At 32.8% G+C, this 23,509-nt stretch overlaps 2 protein-coding genes and 3 long non-coding RNA genes across 22 annotated transcripts in view; 2 read left to right on the top strand and 3 right to left on the bottom strand.

Annotated features, from left to right (window-relative positions):
• LOC115877704 (protein Fe65 homolog) overlaps window positions 1–23,509 on the bottom strand; it is a 46,710-nt gene that overhangs the window by 20,365 nt on the left and 2,836 nt on the right. For 3 of the 5 annotated variants that reach the window (XM_030893976.1, XM_030893973.1, XM_030893975.1), the window contains exon 2: window positions 547–764. The exons of 1 other annotated variant lie outside the window; for it this stretch is intronic. In XM_030893976.1, coding sequence (XP_030749836.1) covers window positions 547–718 — 172 coding nt within the window. In that variant the 5' untranslated portion in view covers window positions 719–764. Of the gene's footprint in view, window positions 1–546; window positions 765–22,730; window positions 23,007–23,509 lie in introns of those variants that run through there. One more of the 5 variants, XM_030893974.1, reaches the window with a different exon arrangement.
• Window positions 11,719–12,775, top strand: LOC115877705. Of its 9 annotated transcripts, none has more exons than XM_030893984.1 (4): window positions 11,719–12,213; window positions 12,344–12,431; window positions 12,514–12,602; window positions 12,681–12,775. In XM_030893984.1, the coding sequence occupies exons 1-4, from the start codon at window positions 12,201–12,203 to the stop codon at window positions 12,752–12,754; spliced, it is 264 nt and encodes an 87-aa protein (XP_030749844.1). In that variant the 5' UTR covers window positions 11,719–12,200; the 3' UTR covers window positions 12,755–12,775. The 9 variants fall into 9 exon arrangements, 7 of the variants coding, with proteins under 7 accessions (XP_030749844.1, XP_030749843.1, XP_030749842.1 ...); XM_030893983.1 differs by having other exon boundaries at window positions 12,505–12,602; XM_030893982.1 differs by having other exon boundaries at window positions 11,719–12,295; window positions 12,337–12,431; window positions 12,505–12,602.
• Window positions 12,781–13,402, top strand: LOC115877709. The gene is made up of 3 exons (XR_004049392.1): window positions 12,781–12,870; window positions 13,061–13,214; window positions 13,292–13,402. It is a non-coding gene; the product is annotated as an uncharacterized LOC115877709 (long non-coding RNA).
• LOC115877708 lies at window positions 13,498–14,316 on the bottom strand. Its single transcript, XR_004049391.1, has 2 exons — window positions 13,869–14,316; window positions 13,498–13,789 (listed from the first exon to the last, which is right to left on the bottom strand). It is a non-coding gene; the product is annotated as an uncharacterized LOC115877708 (long non-coding RNA).
• Window positions 14,391–19,856, bottom strand: LOC115877707. Of its 6 annotated transcripts, none has more exons than XR_004049387.1 (7): window positions 19,028–19,856; window positions 17,937–18,138; window positions 17,740–17,866; window positions 17,565–17,677; window positions 16,336–16,419; window positions 15,317–15,520; window positions 14,391–14,465 (listed from the first exon to the last, which is right to left on the bottom strand). It is a non-coding gene; the product is annotated as an uncharacterized LOC115877707 (long non-coding RNA). The 6 variants fall into 6 exon arrangements; XR_004049390.1 differs by having other exon boundaries at window positions 17,478–17,677; window positions 19,280–19,856; XR_004049385.1 differs by having other exon boundaries at window positions 19,280–19,856.

Genomic DNA, 23,509 nt, shown 5'->3' with positions numbered 1-23,509 from the left:
TATATACCTATTAGTAGTTAATTCTAAAATGTTAAGAGTTTCAGTTATTATAGGTTAGGTTAGATCGTTAACATTTACTTTGAGTACCGTTAACAGTTACTTTTGCCGTGATTTTTTGATATCAGTGATTAAATGTGATTTAACACACACATTTAATCAGTGATTAAATGTGTGTGTTTTCGCTCATCACTAGTAGATATTTTATCTGTGGACTTGGTAAAGATTTATATCGGTTTGTACCTTAGACAAGGAAAGAGAGGGGACGGATAATACAATTAAAAAAATTCTGTGAGCGCCAAATCGGCTAGGCTCCAGGCCAAGGCTGTTTGTGAAAAGTGATTCCTGATCTTTTCTCTCATTACGGCTCTTACAGCTGTAAGTACAACAAATCACCCTATTTAAATAATAAAAACTTCAAGTCTTTAAAAAGCTTTTTACAGCACAAACTACAAAAAAACACACAAACGGACGCCAAATCACAAAATTTGATATTGGCCGTAGATTTCGATTACGCGTCCCCTCTCTTTCCTTGTCTCAGGTTTTTACCGAGGAAGACGTCCTCGTCTAGGGCCTGCTGGGCGGCGGTGAGGGCGGCCATGCCTTGCACTAGCGCCAGCAGCGACACGAAGGGCGACCGCGAGCCGAGCGCGTCCGGCGATAGGGGGGCGCAGTGCAGGTTCAGTAGGGGCGAGCCGCGCAACTCGCCGCACAGGAGCATGCCCACCAGGCGCGACCCGATACCGTCCAATTGTCGTTTGGTTTACCTGAAACAAAAACAAACATTAATAAAAATACTTTGCATACATTTTGGCTATGATATTGAAAGAAATTAATGAAATACTTTTGTAACTTTCTGTATTGCTGATGGTTGGTTTATAATTCGTGTATTAGTCCCCCACATTACCCTTAACATTAACCCAAAGAAATTAACCTTACGAACTTAATAACATGGTTACACACAAAGTTGTTCTATGTGTTTTAACACAACGACACACGACTTACCGTCTTTCCAACATTTGGCATGGTGTAGGATACCTAATGCCTTGGCTCAAACATAAAATTCTTAAAAGAGTAGACATAAGCTTACTTCGGGTTTCTCTTATTACCGATTTTGAACCGTCCTAGAACTGTGATGCGTATGCGCAGAAGGAAATATGAAGACATTATTTCATTTGCGCATGCGTTGCAGAGTTCTAGGACGGTTCAGAATCGGTAATGACAAGAACCCGAACAAAGGTATAAATGCTTTCTTGTTGCTGTTGGGCGACATATTAAATTTTTTTGGATATTTAAAAGGTTAATCACAGACAGAACTATCTGTGAGTTAATCTTAGATTATTCAATAATAGTAAAAATAGTATCGTAATAAGTAAAAAATAGAATCGTTGATTGAAGAAATAAGATGCGCCTTATGGGCGATTTTGTAGCACAAAATATGTCCGAAATTAACTGTAACTCGTTTACAGCGCAGCGGATAAAGAATACTGTACCGTAGTTCTGCTTTCAATCGACAGAGTAGGTAGTTTCCGGAGACAGTGTTGCCCGAACTACGAATTAATCCGTAGATTTACCGATTTTGGGTACAGAACGTTAATAAATACGGATTTTCTATCATTAAACAATTTACTATAATATTATATGATTAAACAAAGAACGGCGTCATAGTTGGCTTGGAAATAAAGATCGCTGTTATTTGATATGTAAAATATTATATATATGAAATATCCACTAGGTACATATAAAAAAAATATTTTTGTTGTTTATTCTACATATGTTTAATACGAATAAACTTTCAATAAATAAACACGGATTTTTCATCCAAAGATATTTTCGTCAAACGTATTAAAGATATTATATATTTTAATATGGCAACACTGTCGCTTTCAGTCCCACTCCGTCTTCGATATTATGCCTTCGCTAGCCAAATTAGAGAAAATGTGTGCTTTAATGGGTTCGCCGCAGAACGAGTAGAGGCTCCACCTTGAGACGTAAGGGGAAACCAAAACAGCCTTGTCAATTCTTTCAATCAACGATAGCATGGTTTTGTAAGGTGTATGTTAGTTAAACAGCTCTTTATGCTATTAATAATCATGAACAAATATACGGTAAGTCGTTTAAACTATTAGCTAATTTCTATAAATGTTCATTTCTGTTGTCATTCGCCATTCGATTCCTAAAACACAAAAAAAAACATGAATAAAATAGCAGTAAAACGAAAAAGTGGTCGAAGTGATCGTAAGAATCGATGGCCTAACGGCGCCAGCCAGTCGTCAAGCGTCCATTTCGTGGACACGCAACGAAAAGCTTAAATAGTTTAGCAGAAAAAATTAATATCGAATAAAAAAATACTACCTTACACGTCATACGTCATACTTTATTATAGAGCAAGTATTGGCTACATACTTCAATTTTAATTTTCACATTAAAAACACATTTCGAAATATTTTAGACTTTTTTTTTAAATAAATCTTTAAATAAATTTTTCTTCGAAAAAATGATGATTAAAACAGTTTCTGTTGAACTTTTAGCACAAAAACATTTCAAATTTACGATTTAAATCTAATAACTATTTAGTCAACATGTTTAATTTATCTCAGTGATAAACGGATATGGTACAAAACAAACTTGTCACAAACAAAACATCTAGTCTTTTTATATAATCAATTGCACTTGGTGTTGCCTTCAGGAAATCTCCAAAATCTCCCTCATATGCCGTTAAAGCGCATTCTTCTCTAATATGTCGAACAGTCTGTCGTAGAGCTCCACTATTACATACCGGAGTGGTGGCCTTTCCCCATTTATAGAGAGAATCCATGCACCTACCATGTTCGGTTCTCAGCCTGTTTAAAGTTACCCATATTTTGCGAGGCTGCTCAAAACCAGGAGGAACTGCTGAGATACATGTGAAATCCCGACTTTGTGGTGGAGCGTTTTCCATCCATTCGTTCATCCATGTTTCATATAAGTTGAACTCTGCATTCTCGTCAGTATTCCCAAGTGTTTTTGATGAGAGTGGTGGCTTTCTTGAGCGGAGTCTATTAATATTTAAATCAGCTATGTCACAATGTACTGGTAGTTCCCGGTTTAGCAATATTTTCTTGCGCTCTCTATGTAAAGCCTGTTTTCTCCTCAAGTTAGGAGGAGGTATGTTACTTAAAACAGGCAACCAGTATTTGGGCGTAGTTCGTATAGCCCCGGAGATGATTCGCACTGTGATATTCAGCTGGACATCCACTTTGTTGACATGGGCACTATTCAACCAGACAGGTGAACAGTATTCGGCCGTTGAGTACACGAGGCTCAAGGCTGATGTTCTTAGAGTGGCCGCAGATGATCCCCAGGTAGTGCCGCATAGCTTTTGTAATATGTTGTTCCGTGTGTGTATTTTTGCAGCAAGCTTGGTGAGATGGACCTTAAATGACAGAGTTCTATCCAACGTAACTCCAAGATATGTGGGTTGTCTGTTGTGTGAGAGCCGTCATCCCTCAAAGTATACCTCAAGTTCCTTATTTGCCGCTCTGTTATTGAGGTGAAAAAAGAAGCCTCTGTTTTACAAACGTTTGGTTTAAGCCGCCACTTGCGAAAATACTCTGCTAGTACTGTCAAATCAGATGTTAAGACTTGCTCAGTAACTTCCATTGACCTATGTCCGGTGGCTATAACCCAGTCATCGGCGTATCCGAACTTTCTACATATCGTTTTTGGTATGTCGGCTTGGCTATATACAGGTTGAAAAGCAAGGGTGCTAACACCGATCCCTGCGGTAATCCATTGTTTAGTATTTTCTGCTTACTTATTTTCTTCCCCATAACAACCCGGAAACCTCTGCCACAATCATACTATCAATTAGTTTAATGATCCTCAAACATGGTACTATTCTAATTAGTTTGTAAAGTAGTCCGTGGCGCCAAACAGTGTCGTAAGCTGCAGAGAGGTCTATGAACACTGTGGAGATTTTGTCCTTTTTGTCTCTGAAAACCTGCTTCGATGTATGAGGTCAAAGACATAACTTGGTCCTAGCAACTTCGATTGGGCCGGAATCCTGTTTGTTCTATAGGAATGTTGGCAAATACAATGGGACTCAGTCGATTAGACAGTACTCGTTCGAAAAGTTTACACAAAGAACTTAACAGAGCGATTGGTCGATAGCTTTGTGGGAGATCTGTCGGTTTGCCTGGTTTTAAAATTGCTATAATTTTTCGATGTTTGAGCTTGGCCGGAAAGTTACCGGACTTCATTATAGCAGTGAAAAATCTTGCCAGCCATAGTTTTGTAAACCCACCAGCGTGAATGAGCGTGAAAACCCGGAGATTTTTCGGGTTTCACAGCGGATATCGCCTCGGTAATCTCATCAACCGTAAAGTCCCTTGAGTAGACTGGATTGGCAGTGCAGGCAGCTTTGATGGATTTAAGATCTTTTTTAATACGAGTGGTGGTTTCTCGGTGAGTTTTTCCTTTAGATGTCATGACAATGTGGGATGCTACTTTATTGGGATCGATTGCTATATTTTCACGAAGTGGTCCTTTTCCGCCTCCCAATTTACGTAGGAGGGCCCACGCTTTTCTGTTAGATCTTTTAAAATCTGTATCCTCGGCTGTTTTCATCCACTTCTCTCGTCTAGCACTGTCCAGACTGTGTATAAGTTCGTCTGCTATCTCCCTGTCGCCACTAATTTGAAATTGCTCGTATAATTCTTCGGCGGTCTGGTCCTCTAGGTATATGCTTCTAGGTATAATGCTTCTTTGCTGTACTAATAATTGCACCGACAAATCTCTCGTAGCTCTCCGGGGTTGGAGGAATCCAACCTAAAGTTTTATCCAGGTCTCTGGAATAGGTCATCCAATTTGCCTTCTGAAAATGCCAACGTGGTCGTGGGATTGAACATATTAAAGGAATACTTGAACCAATCTTTATCAACGCTGGGCGATGTTGGCTATGGGGAAAATCAGACAAAATAGTTCGAATTGTTTCTATGATGCGACCATTTAAAAAAATAATCCAGGACCACTCACACTTTTTACCACCCTATGGTAAGTTAAAATATTTTCCTGAAATACATCCTAGTACATACTTAAGGTTTGCACTTAAACAAAATTCCCAAGTTTTTTATTCTAGAAGCTACAGATGCCAGACGCACTATTGCCGGACCCTGTAGTTGTGAATTCACTAATGGTTTCGAGCAACCCCTGAATGCTTCGGTAACCTTCCAAAAAATCATCTGAACTTAGTATTAAATTTCCAACCACCCTCCACTCAACAATCCAATCAGTTTTCCCCATTGATAAAACGCCCGACTACGATATGAAAATAAATTCCTACAATCGAGAGCTTTGCCAGATTTCCATTTCATATAATTCCGGATCTAGAATAACCGGCGCCCCATTAATACGCCACGGTTGCTCTAAAAGGGGCCAGAAAAAAATAGAAGAAGCAAAAAATACAAGGATGGGGGTGGCGTAACAATAGTGACACCCTTTTGGCCTGTAGCCAACCGTTATTAAACGGCCGGAATAAGGGAAATATTTGATCGAACGAAAAAAGGGAGTTGGAGGAATAAGCAACGATTGAAATTGCTGGAAAGCGGGTCATTTCCAGGCTTTGATACGGCTTCCGGCAATCTGGGGATATTACAGAGGAACGTGTACAACGAGAATTGTTTGTAAAAGGGATTTTTTTGAATATAGTGAATGGCTATATTTGCTGGAATGAGCCGGCTTCTTTTAAAAGGAATATCGATAAAAGTTCTATTTTTAAAATGCATTCAAAATTAACTTTATGAGCTCTCAAACATATACCTAGTATTTATTAAAAATAACTATGCAATCATATGACGATATAATATGTAGTCAAAAAAGAGTTTTTCTAACATTTTCAGTTAGTGCAAATGTTCAAGTTCAATGCGTCTATTCGTTGAAATTGAGGTCTTTGTCGACGGTATATGGTCATCTATCATTGTTTCATAATGTTTCAAAAATAACATTGTTAATAGTTTAATTAAATGGAAGGTTTTCTTTCTTGGTACAACTAAATTTATAATTTTCTACATATTATGACGGTACTAAGAGGAATTCACAATAATTCTAAACATAGAGTTGTGAATTCACTAATGGTAGCGAGCGACCCCTGAATGCTTCAAAACCTTCCAAAAAATCACCTGAACTTAAGCTTAAATTTCCAACCACCCTCCACTCAACAATCCAATCAGTTTTCTCCATTGATAAAACGCCCGACAACGATATGAAAATAAATTCCTACAATCGCGTGCTTTGCCAGATTTCCATTTCATATAATTCCGAATCGAGACTAACCGGCGCCGGCGCCCCATTAATACACCACGGTTGCTCTAAAAGGGACCAGAAAAAAAAATAGAAGCAAAAAATACAAGGATGGGGTGGGGTAACAATAGTGGCACCCTTCTGGCTTGTAGCCAACCGTTATTAAACAGCCGGAATAAGGGAAATATTTGATCGAACGAAAAAAGGGAGTTGGAGGAATAGGCAACAATTGAAATTGCTGGAAATCGGGTCATTTCCTGGCTTTGATACGGCTTCCGGCAATCTGGGGATATTGCAGAGGAACGTGTACAACGAGAATTGTTTGTAAAAGGGATTTTTTGAATATAGTGAATGGCTATATTTGCTGAAATGAGCCGGCTTCTTTTAAAAGGAATATAGATAAAACTTCTATTTTTAAAATTCATTCAAAATTAGCTTTATGAGCTCTCAAACATATACGTAGTATTTATTAAATATATAACTATGCAATCATATGACGATATAGTCAAAAAAGAGTTTCTGTGTAATATTTTCAGTTAGTACCTCAAGTTCAATGCGTCTATTCGTTGAAATTGAGGTCTTTGTCGACGGTGTATGATCATCTATCATTGTTTCATAATGTTTCAAAGTAACATTGTTAATAGTTTAATTAAATGGAAGGTTTTCTTTTCTTGGTACAACTAAATTTATAATTTTCACATGTTGCGATTTCCAGTACTAAGAGGAATTCACAATAATTCTAAAATGATAGAGTTGTGGAATTCACTAATGAAGGAGCGACCCCCTGAATGCTTAAAACCTTCCAAAAAATCACCTGAACTTAAGCTTAAATTTCAAACCACCCCACTCAACAACTAATCAGTTTTCTCCATTGAGCAAACGCCCGGACAACGATAAGGAAAAATAAATTCCTACAATCGCGTGCTTTGCCAGATTTCCATTTCATATAATTCCGAATCGAGGACTAACCGGCGCCCCATTAATACACCACCACGGTTGCTCTAAAAGCGGGACCAGAAAAAAAATAGAAGCAAAAAATACGTAAGGATGGGGGTGGGGTAACAATAGTGGCACCCTTTTGGCTTGTAGCCAACCGTTATTAAACGGCCGGAATAAAGGAAATATTTGATCGAACGAAAAAAGGGAGTTGGAGGAATAGGCAACGATTGAAATTGCTGGAAATCGGGTCATTTCCTGGCTTTGATACGGCTTCCGGCAATCTGGGTATATTACAGAGGAACGTGTACAACGAGAATTGTTTGTAAAAGGGATTTTTTTGAATATAGTGAATGGCTATATTTGCTGAAATGAGCCGGCTTCTTTTAAAAGGAATATAGATAAAACTTCTATTTTTAAAATTCATTCAAAATTAGCTTTATGAGCTCTCAGACATATACGTAGTATTTATTAAATATATAACTATGCAATCATATGACGATATAGTCAAAAAAGAGTTTTTGTAATATTTTCAGTTAGTGCAAATTTTCAAGTTCAATGCGTCTATTCGTTGAAATTGGGGTCTTTGTCGACGGTGTATGATCATCTATCATTGTTTCATAATGTTTCAAAAGTAACATTGTTAATAGTTTAATTAAATGGAAGGTTTTCTTTCTTGGTCCAACTAAAGTTATAATTTTCTACATATTATGACGGTACTAAGAGGAATTTACAATAATTCTAGACATAGATGACATTTACCCACTTTGATGAAAGATGCATTAAAGTGGCACTCAGTCGTCCGTCACATGGATGGCATCATTCTAAATAAAACAAAATACAACGAAAACTATAGAGCATTAAATTTTGGATTTAATATACAGGGTGGTCCGAACTGTAATCCGGAAACTACGGCGGCATATTCTGTAGATAAAAATAGGTAAAAAAGTTCGTATAAATGTATGTTCTAAAATGCTGAGTTTCGGAGATACAGAGTGTGGAAGTTTAATTTTTATTTCGATTTTTTCCAAATAATTTCTGAAGTAACGTCAATATTTGGATCAAAATTGGTATCTGGTAGTTTTTTGACATGAGAAATTTGATTTTGATGTCATTATGACTCCTATTTCTAGAGGGCGCCACCTACATGTGTTTTAACTGTTTTAAAGAGTAATAACTTTTTGGCCGTACCTGTATAGAATTACTAAATAAAAAAATATACATTTTCGTAATTTTTACGTAAAAAATGTCTCTTGGTAAAAATCGTTAAGACCAACTCTTCTCGAGATATTTAGAAGGGAACTAGTCAATACATGTCATTATTGACAAAAAATAAATAATATGTTTAGTAGATAGTTATTTGACTGAAATAACAATTTTGGGAAATTTTTATTTTTTTAAATTAATTGATGATGATTTGACACAAAAATATTTCAAATTTATGATTTCAGTCTATTAACTATTTAGTCAGCATGTTTAATTTATGCCAATGATGGCATGTATTGATAATTGCAATTTCAAATATCTCGAGAAGTATTACTCGTAGCGATTTTTATTAAGAGACCTTTTTTACGTTAAAAACGTCGTAAATGTATATATTTTTTTCCTTAGTAGTGTTATACAGGTACGGACGAAAAGTTATGACTCTTCAAACCAATTAAATATATGTAGATGGCGCCCTCTACAAGTAGGGGTCATGTTGACATCAAAATCAAATTTCTCATATCAAAAAACTGCCAGACACCAAATTTCATCCAAATATTGACGTTACTTCAGAAATTATTTGGAAAAAATCGAAATAAAAATTAAACTTCCACACCCTGTATCTCCGAAACTAAGCATTTTAGCACATACATTTATAAGAACTTTTCTACTTATTTTTATCTGCAGAATATGCTGCCGAAGTTTCCGGAATACAATTCGGACCACCTTGTATATTATGTTAATATAAAAATATTCCGGAACTTGCCATATACATATGCTCTTCAGTGCCAAAGAAAGGTACGTTCCCATTCCTTCCACATCTATATGAAAAAAAGCGGTATTTTAGATAAATATTAATTGCGAGATAGTTTCCATTCTGGATTTTTTAAATTATTGTAGCTGAATTGAGAGATGACAAAGATGTGCTTTGTTGTATTTGTCTGGTGGCGGAAGTGGCAAGAAGTCACTGGACTTGTGACAGAAGCTACTTCCTTAAAAACATCGTTTTGAAGCCTCCAACCTCGTTCAGAAGATGAAGTGATATCCGTACTGATGAAGATTTGTGCCAGTTCACCCTGCAGGAATATTTTAAGGATTTTGAAAGGTATATTCCTTCGAAAATAAAAAAAAATCCGAAAATTGCTTAATAAGAATAAATTTAAACTATAACCCACCCCGGGCCCCGCCTTTTAGGAGGCCTCCGAATCTTAATAAGTAATTTTTTATTCAACTGGCAAACAAGGTCAATATGTGTTCAGTAGTTATAAAGCAGTGTGTAGGTGGAGTATGCAAACCGCACGTATACGCCAACTATAAACAGTATACATGGAAGCAGATATTTACTTAATTATCAATTATCGAGCCCCAGTAATTGTCAATGGCATTTTCTATTTAGGAAATTAAATCAAGGAGTAATTTTCTTTGTTTAAAATATCGAATAATTATTATTTTTTATATATTTCTGAATATAGCCTGAATTTATTTATTTTAGCTTTTAAGTTATTTTTCAATGGTTTCATTATTTATTTTTACCGAATAAACTTTTTAAATTACAACCAATGCACAGCATAACTTGTATTCTAGCTGCATTACTGATGATGAGCAGTGAAGTCTTTAGTATAACGGGGGCCAAGGGCCTGAGACAGCGAAGGGGCCCCTCGGATCTTGGAGGACTTACAAAACCGCGATGTTTTGTCGCGGTATTTCCATGCTAAGCATTTTTAAGAAAACATATTTAAAATTTTTGGACGAAAAAAACTACCTGTCAAAAAAAGTGTACAGCCTAAAAGTCAAATTTAGTGATTATCACAGCCCCTGTGACATAGATAGCCACATGTCTTCTCTTTATGCCACAGTGGCTGTGATAATCACTAAATTTGACGTTTAGGCTATATACATATTTTTGACAGGCAGATTTTTTCCTCTAAAAATTTTAAATATGTTTTCTAAAAAATTCTTCCAAGGAAATACCGCGACAAAATATCGATATAATGTATATTCGATATATCGATATTTTTTTTTTCAAAAACGATTAACGTTAGGTATAGTGTTTAATATCAAAATTCATAAAATTTCACAGAGAATTTAAGTATGTATAATAAAAAATGGGGTCACCCATTTAAAATAAGTAAGTTGCTGTCAACTTCCGGTACTTCCGAAAGAGCCGCCATATTGAAAATATTTTTAATCGATAGATCTCATTGTGAAACAATGGTATGCACAAAATCTCGTATCTATAGGGAAATTGGAACAACTTTCGTTGCACGTCACCAATGACACCATGCGTCGTCTTATGGAGTTTGCTGGTGGTCTAGTCGTATTATGATGTGCAACGAAAGTTATTTTAACACCCTGGGACACCCTGTATAAATACTTGAATTTTGTCAGCCATTATACATACGTCATTCAATTTTTACAAAATGTGCATTAGAACTATATCATTATCTAAACAGACCGGGGGCCACATTTAGCTTCGCCGCCCCGGGCCCCCGACAGGCTTAGTCCGCCATTGGACAGACTACAATATTTTTTATCAAAGTAGGCAATACTAGCGCACATTATAAAAATATTTTCATAGATATACAGGGCGATTCGAATATATTTTTTCACTAAAGTTGAAGATATTTTTAAATAGAATGCTTAACAAAATAAAAACACTAGTTGCAACCAAAGAAAATGCATACTTTAAACCTTTGTTTAATAAACTCCTTCACTAGTTGATAAATTAATTAGAAAACGTAGGTGTAGGTTAATGATTTCTGAAAATTCGACTTTTCAAGTGGAGAAAGATACGTCTAAATATTTTTCGATACCGTTTGATAGAGAGTTATCCCGTGGTCTAAAAGGAATTTTTAAGAATGTCAATTATAAACTTGTGTATAGTGCTAATAATAAATTACAACAATTATTAAGTAATCCAAAAGATAAAACACCTCCACTGGAAAGGTCCGGTATTTATGAAATTTCTTGTAAAGATTGTAATCAGAAATATGTTGGGCAAACTAGAAGATCAATATTAACTAGATTTAAAGAACATTTAGCTCAGATAAGATATGGTAGACCGGATAAATCTTGCGTTGCCGAACATATTGTTGATAAAGAACATTGTATAGATTTTAATAATTTAAAATTAATTAAACAAGTCTCAAATTACAGGCAATTAGATGCATATGAAAGCATCAGAATTAATAAATGTAAAGATAGTATGAACAGAGTCAACGGTCCGATTCCTTCAAGTTCTTTGTTCCTACTACTCTAGTGGCGGAAATCTAACTGTTACGCTCAGTTGGCTCTGACCAAAGACATCTAAATATAGGTAGACAGAACACTCCATTCATAAAACTCAATTTTTTAGAATCATACATGGTTTGGCACTTTTATGAGAGTTAAAAAGAGATGGGTACATAAATATGACAACACGGTTGAGTTTCGTCTGTCTTTCTGTCATTTCACTCCATCAGTGGCGTGACGGTGGTGTGGTGTTTTTTTATCAAAAATTTTAAAATAGTTATTTTGTGTATTTTAATTTAAATTTTAATTTGTAATATACGTAGTAATATCGATAATATACAATGTAGGGGCGTTTGCACCAAGTTTTTTAAGCAAAACTTAACACTATGTTTAGCTTATTTTCTTGCACTATGCTTTAATCTAACTTGAATTTATATTTAAATTAAGCGGTCAAATTTCCAGGCTAGTGGTCACTTAACCTATCTTAGACACAAAAATATTGTTTTACGAGGAAGAATTATTGTTATTCCTTTGAGAAAGCTAAAAAATGTATTATGATACCTCTACGTAAGTTCGATGATTACTTTTGATATCCTAGACGTCGATCAGTAGGTATATTCATTGAAAATGGATTTCCTCAAGAATGGATGTAAGGAAAAATCATATTGCCAAGAAATGAACCTCCTTAAGTTTTTAGGACAGAGACTTTTAAACGACACTGTAATATATATCATTATTAATTACCTCGGTTTAATTGAACAAAATCTAGAATATCAAAATGAGAGGTAAGTTGGAATGCTAGTAAATCTAATGTAAGATAAATTAATTATATTTATACTTTGAACCATTGTTCTTTAGTATTTCCAGAAACAACAGCATAACTGCCATAAATCAACAACAATTTTATAGTATATTTGGGTTTCCTGGGATTATAGGGATAGTTGATGGAACACAATGTAAGAAAACATTCACCTGGTAAGTACCTATATATTTTCTTCAATATTTATCAGCACAAGGTTTCTTATACTTTACAGGGGGTATTGATGGAGAGGTATTTAGAAATAGAAAAGCATTATTTTCCCAACATTTAAATTACTGGAAATGCTAGTCTTAAAACTATAGACTTGATTTGCTTGTTGGCATGGGTCTGTGCATAAAGCCACCATTTTTGGACATTAAGGACCCGCATGGAGACTGGTGACTTTTCAAATTAAATCCTGCTTGGTTAGTGGTCCGTATATTTACTTACTGTTAGATCATTTATATAAAATATATTCCTTAAATATTTGAGTAGGTATTCAATTTAGAAATATATTACGAATAAGATGAATTGAAAGAAATTTTTTAAAATTAAATGTGATAATATTCAAAGGGTTCATATACTCTATTAAATTATTTTATTATCTGTTATAAGGTGAGATTGCATATGCATTGAGGGGATATATGCAGAAATAGAGCTGAAGAAATGTTTCAGAATTATCGTTATATGGAAACGCCACTTTCCAATATGTGTTTTATGGTATAAGACCAAAATTACAAAACACAATGTCAGTTATTGTTGCACAACAGTGAGTTAAGAAAAATATTATCTGTTTAATTATAGAACAAAATTTAAAAAATTTAATGTATGTACTTAAATTTTTAGATTTTGTTGTTTCAATGTGCTACACAATACAGCCAGAATGATGCCTGAACAAGAGCTGCCGCCGTTAGATGAAATAAATATGGACCAAATTAATAAGAAGAGAAATAATAATTAGTTTGAAAGATTAGGGCAATATTTTTTTTTAACTTATTCTAAACATGTTTTTATGTTGTTATTAAATCTCTTGAGTATTAATTTCTATAAAATATCATTATTAAATGTCTTTTATTCAGAAATAACATATATTACATTTTTTACATGACAATATAAACACTAATTAAAATTATTAAATAAGTTCTCTTTGAGAACTTTACTGTTCTTTTTTTATTTCAATGTCTAACAACCCTTTTTTTCTTTAGCTTATGTTCTTCTCTGTTTTGAATACTACTACTTTGAATTTTGCCCATCTCCATATTACAAAAGAACAGCCTTTTGTCTAGTAAATTAGTATCATCCCTTTTCTTCTGTTTCTTTGTAACCATCAGTTTTGTTTTGAGACTGAAAAAATATCTAAATATATTGAATTCTCTTCAAAGTAATAAAAAATTCAAAAACACAATGAAAGGTTAGTACTTACAATACCAGTACTCCTATTAGTTTTAGACAATCTATCACCATCATGTTTTTTAATCCCACAATGCTCTTCTCATTTTTACATTAATTGAATATATTATTATCTTCCGTTTTTGCTTTTTGTATACGTGGACCTCCACCAGTTAGTCAAAATATATTTCAATAATTGATTTTCTTTTACATAGTATTTATACATACGTTGTAAGCTTTCCATACAAATTAGAAAGCCCAAAAATCCCGTTTTTCTTTGTGACTATGGTTGACCTTTCTTTTAAAGTAAGTCCAATAATATACAATTTAATTATTTCAAAATTATTAAAAAGTATGTTGTTCTTATATTTTTGATAATTTTTTTATATGAATATTTTGTAAATCCATTCTGAGAGTTAAAAATATCAAAAATATTGTTGAAAACTAAATGGAATTTAGAGGCCTCCTAAGAAAACTCTGGGCCAGTTATGTATCCCTTATAAAATTCTGTTTTCGGCAAATAAAATGACAATGTTAAAGCAAAGGATAGTAGCAGAAGATTGGATTTTTGTGTGGCAGGTCCTTTTAACATTCTTTCAAAAATACTTTGTACTGGTTCAGCTAAGGAAACCTAAAAAAACATATATTATCTCTATTAATGTTATATCTCTATAATATTATTAGTCTTTTTTAGACACATCCAAATTCACTAAAGGGTTTTAAAATTTAGACCTGGGGCGCTATTCTGTACAATCGTCGGTATCGGTAAGTTACCGACAGCTATCGGTACGTGCGGCCAATGAGCGTCGTGTTGATTGTTGTTGTCATAGCTACCGATCGGCCCTTTGGCAGATATCGCAAATTTGTACCGACGAAAATCGGTATCTCTACCGTGCCCTTGTCAACCTCACGGTAGAGATACCGAGAGTTGTCGGTACAAATTTGCGATATCTGTCATAGGGCCGATCGGTAACTATGACAACAACAATTAACACATATTTACTATATGCAAATACGTACCGATAGCTATCGGTAACTCACCGATTCCGACGATTGTACAGAATAGCGCCCCTGGCCTTGTCATGGAAATTAGAACCTTCCATTAATCGTATTTATGCCACTGTCATATGGATTAGTGTATCATTCACAAAATTAGACCAGAACTAAATTTAAAACTTGTTAATGAATCTTGGGGACAGATTTTGACATAATGGCTGCAGGACTAAATTATTAAATGGCTGATAACTTTACATTATTATAGTTCCCCTCCGCCCGCCACTCAAATATATACATAAAATAGTGTGTCCAAGATAATAATTACAAGCACTGGGATCTCAGAAACAGTAAGAGATACAGCTTCAATTATTAGAAATTGCTTTTAGCGATTTTACTTGATTTTTATATTTTTGGATCCTCACATCTAACCTTTGACTTATAACCATTATGTTTTTAAAATGTCACCCTGCATACCTATATTCATACCTGAATCGTCAATTCAGTTGATTCACTTATCAAAGATTTTTCTTTTAAGTAATCAATTAACTGATGCATTGATATTATTTTATTTTTCAATCTTCTAAGACCTATTTGTAAAGTATGTATTTTTCATTTTCTTTGTTTCCAAATTTTTACAAGACTTAAATTTCTACATAATATCATTATAATGCCTCATTAACATACTTCTTTCTGAAATTAAAATAACTTATGCACAATTTTACTTAAGATACAGGGTGGCGCCTCTTAAATGCTACCAAGGAGAAAGAGTTTGTATTGAAATTAAATTTTGGGAGTATATGTAGGTTAATTTAGAGCATTTAAACATATAAATGTGATAAAATATGTGTTTTTTTAAAATATGGAGTTCTACAGGGTGTCGCCAAAAAAGTTACACAACAAAGTTTTGTTTTTTGGAATGGGACACCTTATATATTATTTGATTTTCGGATTCTATGAGAAAAATAAAGGTGAATTTCATTATTGGACTAAAATGTAATTTTATTCCCTTTTATTTGAAATGAACACAGCAAGTTCCCTTTTATTTGAACACCCAGAATACTATTCCGATCTTTTAATTGCAGTGTGCATTCATCAATTAATAGAATGCTTAAGGTCAAATTTTAATTTGGTTAAATATACAATGAGTAAATTTCCATCTAGGTAGCTGTTATTGAAATTTAAAGTTTATTCATTATTTTCACCAAATGTGAAATATGACAAGCCTTACATTTTAGACATATGCTTCTTTAATGAAACTCACCTTTATTTCTTTCCTAGAATCCGAAAATCAATTAATATATAGGTGTTCCATTACAAAAAAAAACTTTGATGCATAACTTTTTTTGGGGACACCCCGCAGAACTCTTGATATTTCTATAAAATGCTTTCCATTATCCTACATATGCTCCCAAAATTACATTAACGATAAAAACCACCGTTCTCTTTGGAGCCTCCGCGTCGTAGGAGAGGCACCACCTTGTATATAATGTAGAGGTAATTTTTACCTTTTTCTGATACTTTGACGACTTTCTTGAGATAATAAATATCCAACTATTGAGAGATCAGAAGATGAGGATTGTCTTACTATGCTGTAAACAAACAAAAAAACATTAATAATTAATTTTTCAATAAAACCTATTTTCGTTTTTAATTTTTTCCTAAATACTAATAATTTCCTTCTATAGTATTAAATTTATCATTAAGCGAGAATGTTTTCTAGTGCAAAACAAAAGCTCACTCATAGAAAATATATGTAAACAAAAACCAACACTATGGCAAAAATTATGTAGTTTATGATCTTATAATGTGGAAAATAATTCCAAATAACATATCCTTGACAAAACATATAAAATAAAAGATAGCTATGTTAATTATACAGGGTTTCTGGATATTCGACCGATAAAGTCTCGTATTTTTATAAAAATTAAGATAGGGAAGTAAACCCATAAAGTGCTTAATTAATAAGATACAAAGTGATATTAGTAATGTTATATTACGTTATATTGTTCTATTAGATATTATAACAGCTTCCTTGAAATCTATTACTGCTAATGACATAAACAAAGTGTCCCCTTTTCTGCGAGAAAGATAGAGATGTCAATTTTTAAATAATTAAGATGGCAAACAAAAGCAGAAAAAATGTTATTTTGAAAAAGCTCAATGTGTCAAAGTATCCCGTCTACTATAGTTACGTCAAAAGTATGATTAAGAATGTATTTAGATTTTTTACCGCAAAAATTGTGTCTACGAAATTTCGCGTCTCTATTTTTTTAAAGAAATACCTGGATATGTCAAAATTAAACTTACATTGTGACACCCTGTATGTTAAAAAGTAAATACTTCGCAAGAGGGTGTACACCTGTATTCAATAAGGCACAGTACACTACTTGACAATAATAGTTATAATGAGAGTATTTCATTTAAAATATATTACATACTAGTTGAAGCCTGGCGCATCCGCCACGACATCAGGAAAAAAAAATACTTATTATTTTTTTTAATTAAATGAAAAATAAAAAATCCGGCGATGAGCCAATTAGCTATCTTTTAGTAAAAAAAGCAACTTTCTAGAGCAAGTCGTTACTTCAGTAGAGACGACACAGATAAACATTAGCATTTTATATTATTATTATATTATATATATTACTTTGTTATGAATACAGCTATATTCCCATTCTGTTAAAAATACAAGAGCTTTTAAGCCTTGTCAGTCAAACATCCAGAATACACTTACAAAGAGCACATACTGGTTAATTCCAACTTCTTTTTCCAATGCCGTTTCTGTTGTTTTGAGGGAAGGGCTTCTTGAGAAGGGCTAGTTTATCTTGTATGATTTTAGGCAAAATCCTGTGAATTTTAATTAATTATCAATATTAAAATACATGTATAAAATGTATCAATGTTCTTACAAATTTGAGGGGCCAGCCAAACTGCCAATCGCGGGACTAGGTAGGGACCTTCTCTAGTCCCTCAGCTGGTCTGGAGGTTCATTTACCTAAAACATTTTTTGGGTGGCGGTACAAACTAGAAGAAAACCTAGAGTAAATACTAATATTAGTACAATACTTATTTATTAACTGTTAAAATGTATTTGACTGCTTTTTACCTGTATGATAAAGCCCCAGCAAAAATGGTACTATCTATTTGAGGCTCAGAATTTGGTCTTATTTGCCTTCGATCAGTTAATTCGGCGATCATAATATTGCTCTTATCAAAATCATCAGAACAAATTTGGACACACGTTAGTTTGATTTTTCAAATTCAAGAGTGAAATCGATCATTGTCTAAGCTCAGTATTTATAGGAACGCTACAAAAGTACTATTGGTTACATATGCAACACATACATATTAAGTATTATAAATCTATTTAATAATATATGTAAAATAATAAAAATATTGGTAAAAAAAAGGAAAAATTAACCTAAAGGAAAAATTTTCCAAGGTTTATTTTCCTCTATTTAAAACACCAGATATGTACTGTGAATTGTGTGTGTGTGTGTGTGTATATAGGTAAATGTGGGTAAAAATGTAAAGGGTTCCAAAACTAAAAAAAAATATCATAAATGAAAGAGTAAAGAATTATCAGAAGTAAGGCTTAGCATTATCATTCAAAACAGTGCATATTTTTTAAGTACTCAAGCATCATTATAATTTTATTTATTTTATTAACTTTTTTAATTTGAATTTTGAATACCTATATCTAAACCTTACCTATTATGTAATTACTTATAGAATTTTTTATAATAAATAAATAATAGATCAATCATATGTGTTACGGTTAATATCTAAAACCTGCTAATGTTAACTAGAGTTTATTAATATTAATATTTAGATTGCAAAAACAGTTTCCTTTCAACATTGGGGGAGAAATGTGGAAATTATCCAGCCAAAGTCGAAAGTAATTATAAAAATTAAATGTCTTTAATTGAACATTAGCTAACTTTGTCATACTAATTTAGCATACATATAGATACATAGTTAATATAGAATATAACTGAATAATTTTGATGTTCAAATCGTGTTCAAATTTCAGGTATTAACTACCTATAACAGCAACAGCTGTTTTATTTCAGCAGATATTAGCCATAACATACACAATTTTTAAGATATTTATAGCGGTTTCGAATGTTAGTTGGTACTTAGATATATAATATAAAAAAGGTTTTTAAATGTTAAGTTGAGAACAGCCAGTATTACCCCTGAGCATTTTTTACCACCAACTGTAACAGCGAAATGGACAAATACTTAAAATAATTGACTTAAAACGTAGATCGGTTTTGCCAAGGTTTTGCCTGAGGTCTAACTGAGGATAAGTCTAATTTCACAATCAAAAACGCCAGCAAATAAGAAAATATACGTATTTTTGTAATAATCTACTTATAACTAAAAGTACTTAGATACGCTACTGTAAAGGCATTGCTAAAGGTAAAAAAATGTAATAACACTTACCGTCCAAATATCAATCAGGAGTTAGAATAGTCCACCTTTCACAAACTATGCACTGGCGAACCATTGTAGATAGTTAAAAAACTACTTTAAATAGTTTTCTTTGCAATAAACACTAATAATTATTCGAAAGTTGTCCGAAATCCACAAACACTTCCAACGGTCGCAGAAAACTCGCAACAATGCTCCGTTGGACAAAAGTTGAATGAATACGTCAAATGTCAGCGTAATTCCTACAGATTCCGACAATTCGTAGTAAAAATTAATCCGTAGCGATGCCGGATTGTTTTAGTAATTTCCCTAATATATTTTAATCGTAATTTTAATATAATTTAATTAGAAAACTAATAATAATTTCAAAGGTATAATCCTAGTATAATTAATGTATTATAATTAAAATTATATATCTACACAAATATTTAGTCTAATGACCTTGTAATGACAATAGCATTTAGAACTCAAACCGTAATCAGCCGAAATCTACCAACGGTCACTTAAAATTGGCATCATCGATTTTTGTGCAACACGGTTCGTGATCGCGGTAAAATGTAAATTGTTTCGTCTCCTTTTATTTAGATGTCTTTGGCTCTGACTCGGTTGGCTAGATTTTGCCACGCCCACTCGGTGCCCACTGAGAGAGTATATAAACGCTCAACTTGTAGATTGTACTTTAGTTTATAATCATCTGCTGATGATGCTAACATGGTTAGCGAAACGCGCGTCCAGTGTAAAAGTAAAAGTGTTTTGGTATATTGTGGTGATTTAGTGTTTTTATTTTGCTGTGTAACACCAAAGGTTCCAACCCTCAACTGTAATCTAGAATGCTTAAGATATATTTTTGCCCAATTTATTGTTGCTCTAATTATTTATTATAGTGTCATATAATTCCCCATCCACTTCAAAAATACTATAATCAGTGTTTTCTGAAATATGACTATTTTTATATTAAATTTTCTGCTCACTGAATTGTAAGAATCTTATGATACCGTCTTAGTAGATTAATTGTTTTCATACTTTACCACGTTATTAAATCAAGAATATTTTTAGCTGACCATACCAATGGGTATGGTCAGCTAAAAATATTCTTGATTTATTCTTCTTATGAGAGGGGGTTAAAAATTTAAAAAAATCGTAACTCCAAAATTACAGTAGCTAGCGAAACGCGGTTTTCAAATTAAGATTAGGAATAATATTTGCAAGAAAATTTGTGATAACATCAAAATCAGTCAAAGTCGCAGTTTTCGAGATATTAACATATTTTAGTATGGGCGGCTATACGTGCCTCCCGGCGCCAATTTTTTTATTATTAGCATAATTATTACCTAATTAATGTAATCAAATAAATATGTGTCATTGGTGGATTTAATAATCAAAGATGCCTTTGTCCCTTAAAATTACACAAAAATAATTCGTTTTTTTATAAGTAAAATTAGGCTTGGGCAACTTGGCACTACCTACATGTACAGGGCGAGTCAACGATAGAGTTATGTTCGTTATCTCATTTGTTTCGAGGTTTACAGAAAAATTTTAAATATAAAAGTTATAGGGAAGGTTAAGATACACATTTTAAAATGATTATAGAATATACAAGGTGCTTCAAAAAAGTGTGGCGGATATGACATATGTTTTTTTAAAAGCAATATTCTATTTTTTATTTTATTTTTAGATTATGTGTAAAATTCCATATTTTTTTTATATATAATGTTATATACCTAAAATTAATAGTTTTTGTAATATTTTAATTTGTTTAAACAAATGTTAAATTGCAGTGTGGTAAAAAATTGTCAGTGGTGCCATTGTTTCTGAAGTACCAAAATTTGGTGGGAGTGTTTTATGAACATATATGTAGAGATATTTTAGTTAAATGATACAGGGTGTTCAAAATATATTTATGAATTTAAACTACTTATTTATGAATAAGTATATACACAAATATATTTATGAATTTAAACTACTTATTAAATTAAAAGATCCCAATTTTTTTAAATGGGACACCCTATTTATTATCATTTTTTCTGATAGATTTTACAAAACTCTTCAACTTTTATTAAGTTTGTCATATACCTATTTTTAATAGTTTGCGATTTATTTCAATTTTTTCTATTTTTACCCATATTTTTAATACAATTACCCTATAAAATCATAGTTGCCATGACTAGACAAACCATTTATTACTTATCTTTAACAACTAGCTTAATAATTAGTTACAACTGCTGGTATTAGTTAAAGTTAATTAGCTTTACTCAAATAAACTAAAATCGCAGTCGTGAATTTCTTGGTGTATTTCTATATTATGAAAGAGACACTTGGCATTGGATTTTCCGTCGGGGGGAATAGCAACAGATTAAGGTAATACTAGATTACCGAATTGTTGAAGAATACCGTATAAGAATTTTCTTTGACATACAGTAAAGTTTTTTTCTCGTAGTAATTCTCGTTTATAATTCATTTGGTAAAGCCAATATTACTACTGCTGTGAAACCGTCCCATTACACACTGAAGATGTTTTCTAGATAATCTACATCTATTCTTATACTCCTTAGCAAAGTATCATATAATATATAGTACTGAACTAAAAAATATGTTTTTCTTGGCTTGTTCGTGTATATCAGTCACATTGACTAATTCATTTCAGGAAAATCTGTAACTATTATCTCTACCATTTATACTTATTAAAACAAATTAAACTAAACTTCAAATTTTGTTCTTAACATGCTTAACAGACAAGACATTTTGATAATTATTATTTTTTGTATTAAAAATATGGGTAAAAATAGAAAAAAATGGAATAAATCGCAAACTATTAAAAATAGGTATATGACATACTTAATAAAAGTTGAAGAGTTTTGTAAAATCTCTAAGAAAAAATGATAATATATAGGGTGTACCCTTTAAAAAATTTGAAATTTCTTAATTTTAAGTAGTTGAAATTCATAAATATATTTTGAACACCCTGTAGCATCTAACTAAAATATCTTTACATAGGTCTTTTTCTATATATCTATAAAATTCTCCTACCAAATTTTAGTTGTCCAACTTCAGAAACAATATCATCACTGACAATTTTTTATCACACCACAATCTAACATTTGTTTAAACAAATTTAAATATTACAAAAACTATTAATTCTGGGTATATAACATTATATATAAAAAAGTTATGGAATTTTACGCAGAATCTAAAAATAAAATAAAAAATAGTATGCTCTATACCCTGTATGCTCTATAACAATTTTAAAATGTGTATCTTAACCGTCCCTATAACTTTTATATTTAATATTTTTTTGTAAACCTCGAAACAAAGAGATAATGGACTTTACTCTATCGTTGACTCACCCTATACAATTATTTAAACCAAAAAACCACAGCGACTACAAGAAAAAAGACCTGTTACCTAGTTCCATCTCACCACACAGGTCAGTTATACGGCCTCTTCATGGCCGACTACCACTTACCCAAACGGCAGTATTGATTCCACATTAGGCTAGCGACCGAAGAATAAGCAGCCCACAAACTTTCTTCTTCATTTAAAGATTACACCCAGTATACTTTTACGTCCATAATCGTCCTGTTCTACACACTTGGAGGTCCTGAAGGGTCGTTTTTTTAAAAACCGAGAGAGAATATCTGGACGAGAATAGAACAAGAAAAATAGTTTTTCTCGCACCGACAATTCGACGTTCTTTCGGCGCTGGAAAAGCTAGACTAGGGGCAATTTTCCCTCGAATCAGGCGCAGAGACCTTAAACGACTATTGATTTTTCCGAGAAGCGTCGGGAAATGACTTATTTTTCAGGGAGTCGGTTCGTAGTTGCCGAGCGGAGGGTAGTTATGAAAGGAGAGAACAAGAAGTAAACGAAGAAAGGATATTAATATGAAAAATCGCCGTAACGTGAGCCCTCAACTAACAAGGTTGTTACTGGAGGCAAAGTCTCCAACAAAATCTAGAAAATACTAATTACGTCAGTCGCATTAATAAAAACAAAATTCTTTTTAAAACGGTATTTACTTTTTAGTATCATCTGTATTTTTATATCTACATCTTTCATATCTACCGGATCGTTTTTACAAGAGGAAAAAGTTTTTTTATTAACATTACAACAATCGTATTCGTATTATTTAAATAGGTTGTAAGTCCAGTTGGCATATAAATTTACATATAAAATGACAGCGATCTTCATTTCATAGCCATCGCTGACGCCGTTTTTTCGATCATATGGTATAATAGCGGATAA

The sequence above is a fragment of the Sitophilus oryzae genome, unplaced genomic scaffold (genome assembly GCF_002938485.1).
Source record: "Sitophilus oryzae breed Bouriz unplaced genomic scaffold, Soryzae_2.0 scaffold_1498_pilon_pilon, whole genome shotgun sequence".
NCBI lineage: Eukaryota > Metazoa > Arthropoda > Insecta > Coleoptera > Curculionidae > Sitophilus > Sitophilus oryzae.
This window is presented reverse-complemented; position numbering and strand designations above follow the sequence as displayed.

Coding starts and splice junctions, on each gene's coding strand:
- LOC115877705 (XM_030893978.1), top strand. CDS start 12,274: ATGGATTTCCTCAAGAATGGATGTAAGGAAAAATCATATTGCCAAGAA. Junction 12,432..12,504: donor CTAGAATATCAAAATGAGAG/GTAAGTTGGAAT, acceptor ATTGTTCTTTAG/TATTTCCAGAAACAACAGCA. Junction 12,603..12,680: donor GATAGTTGATGGAACACAAT/GTAAGAAAACAT, acceptor TATACTTTACAG/GGGGTATTGATGGAGAGGTA.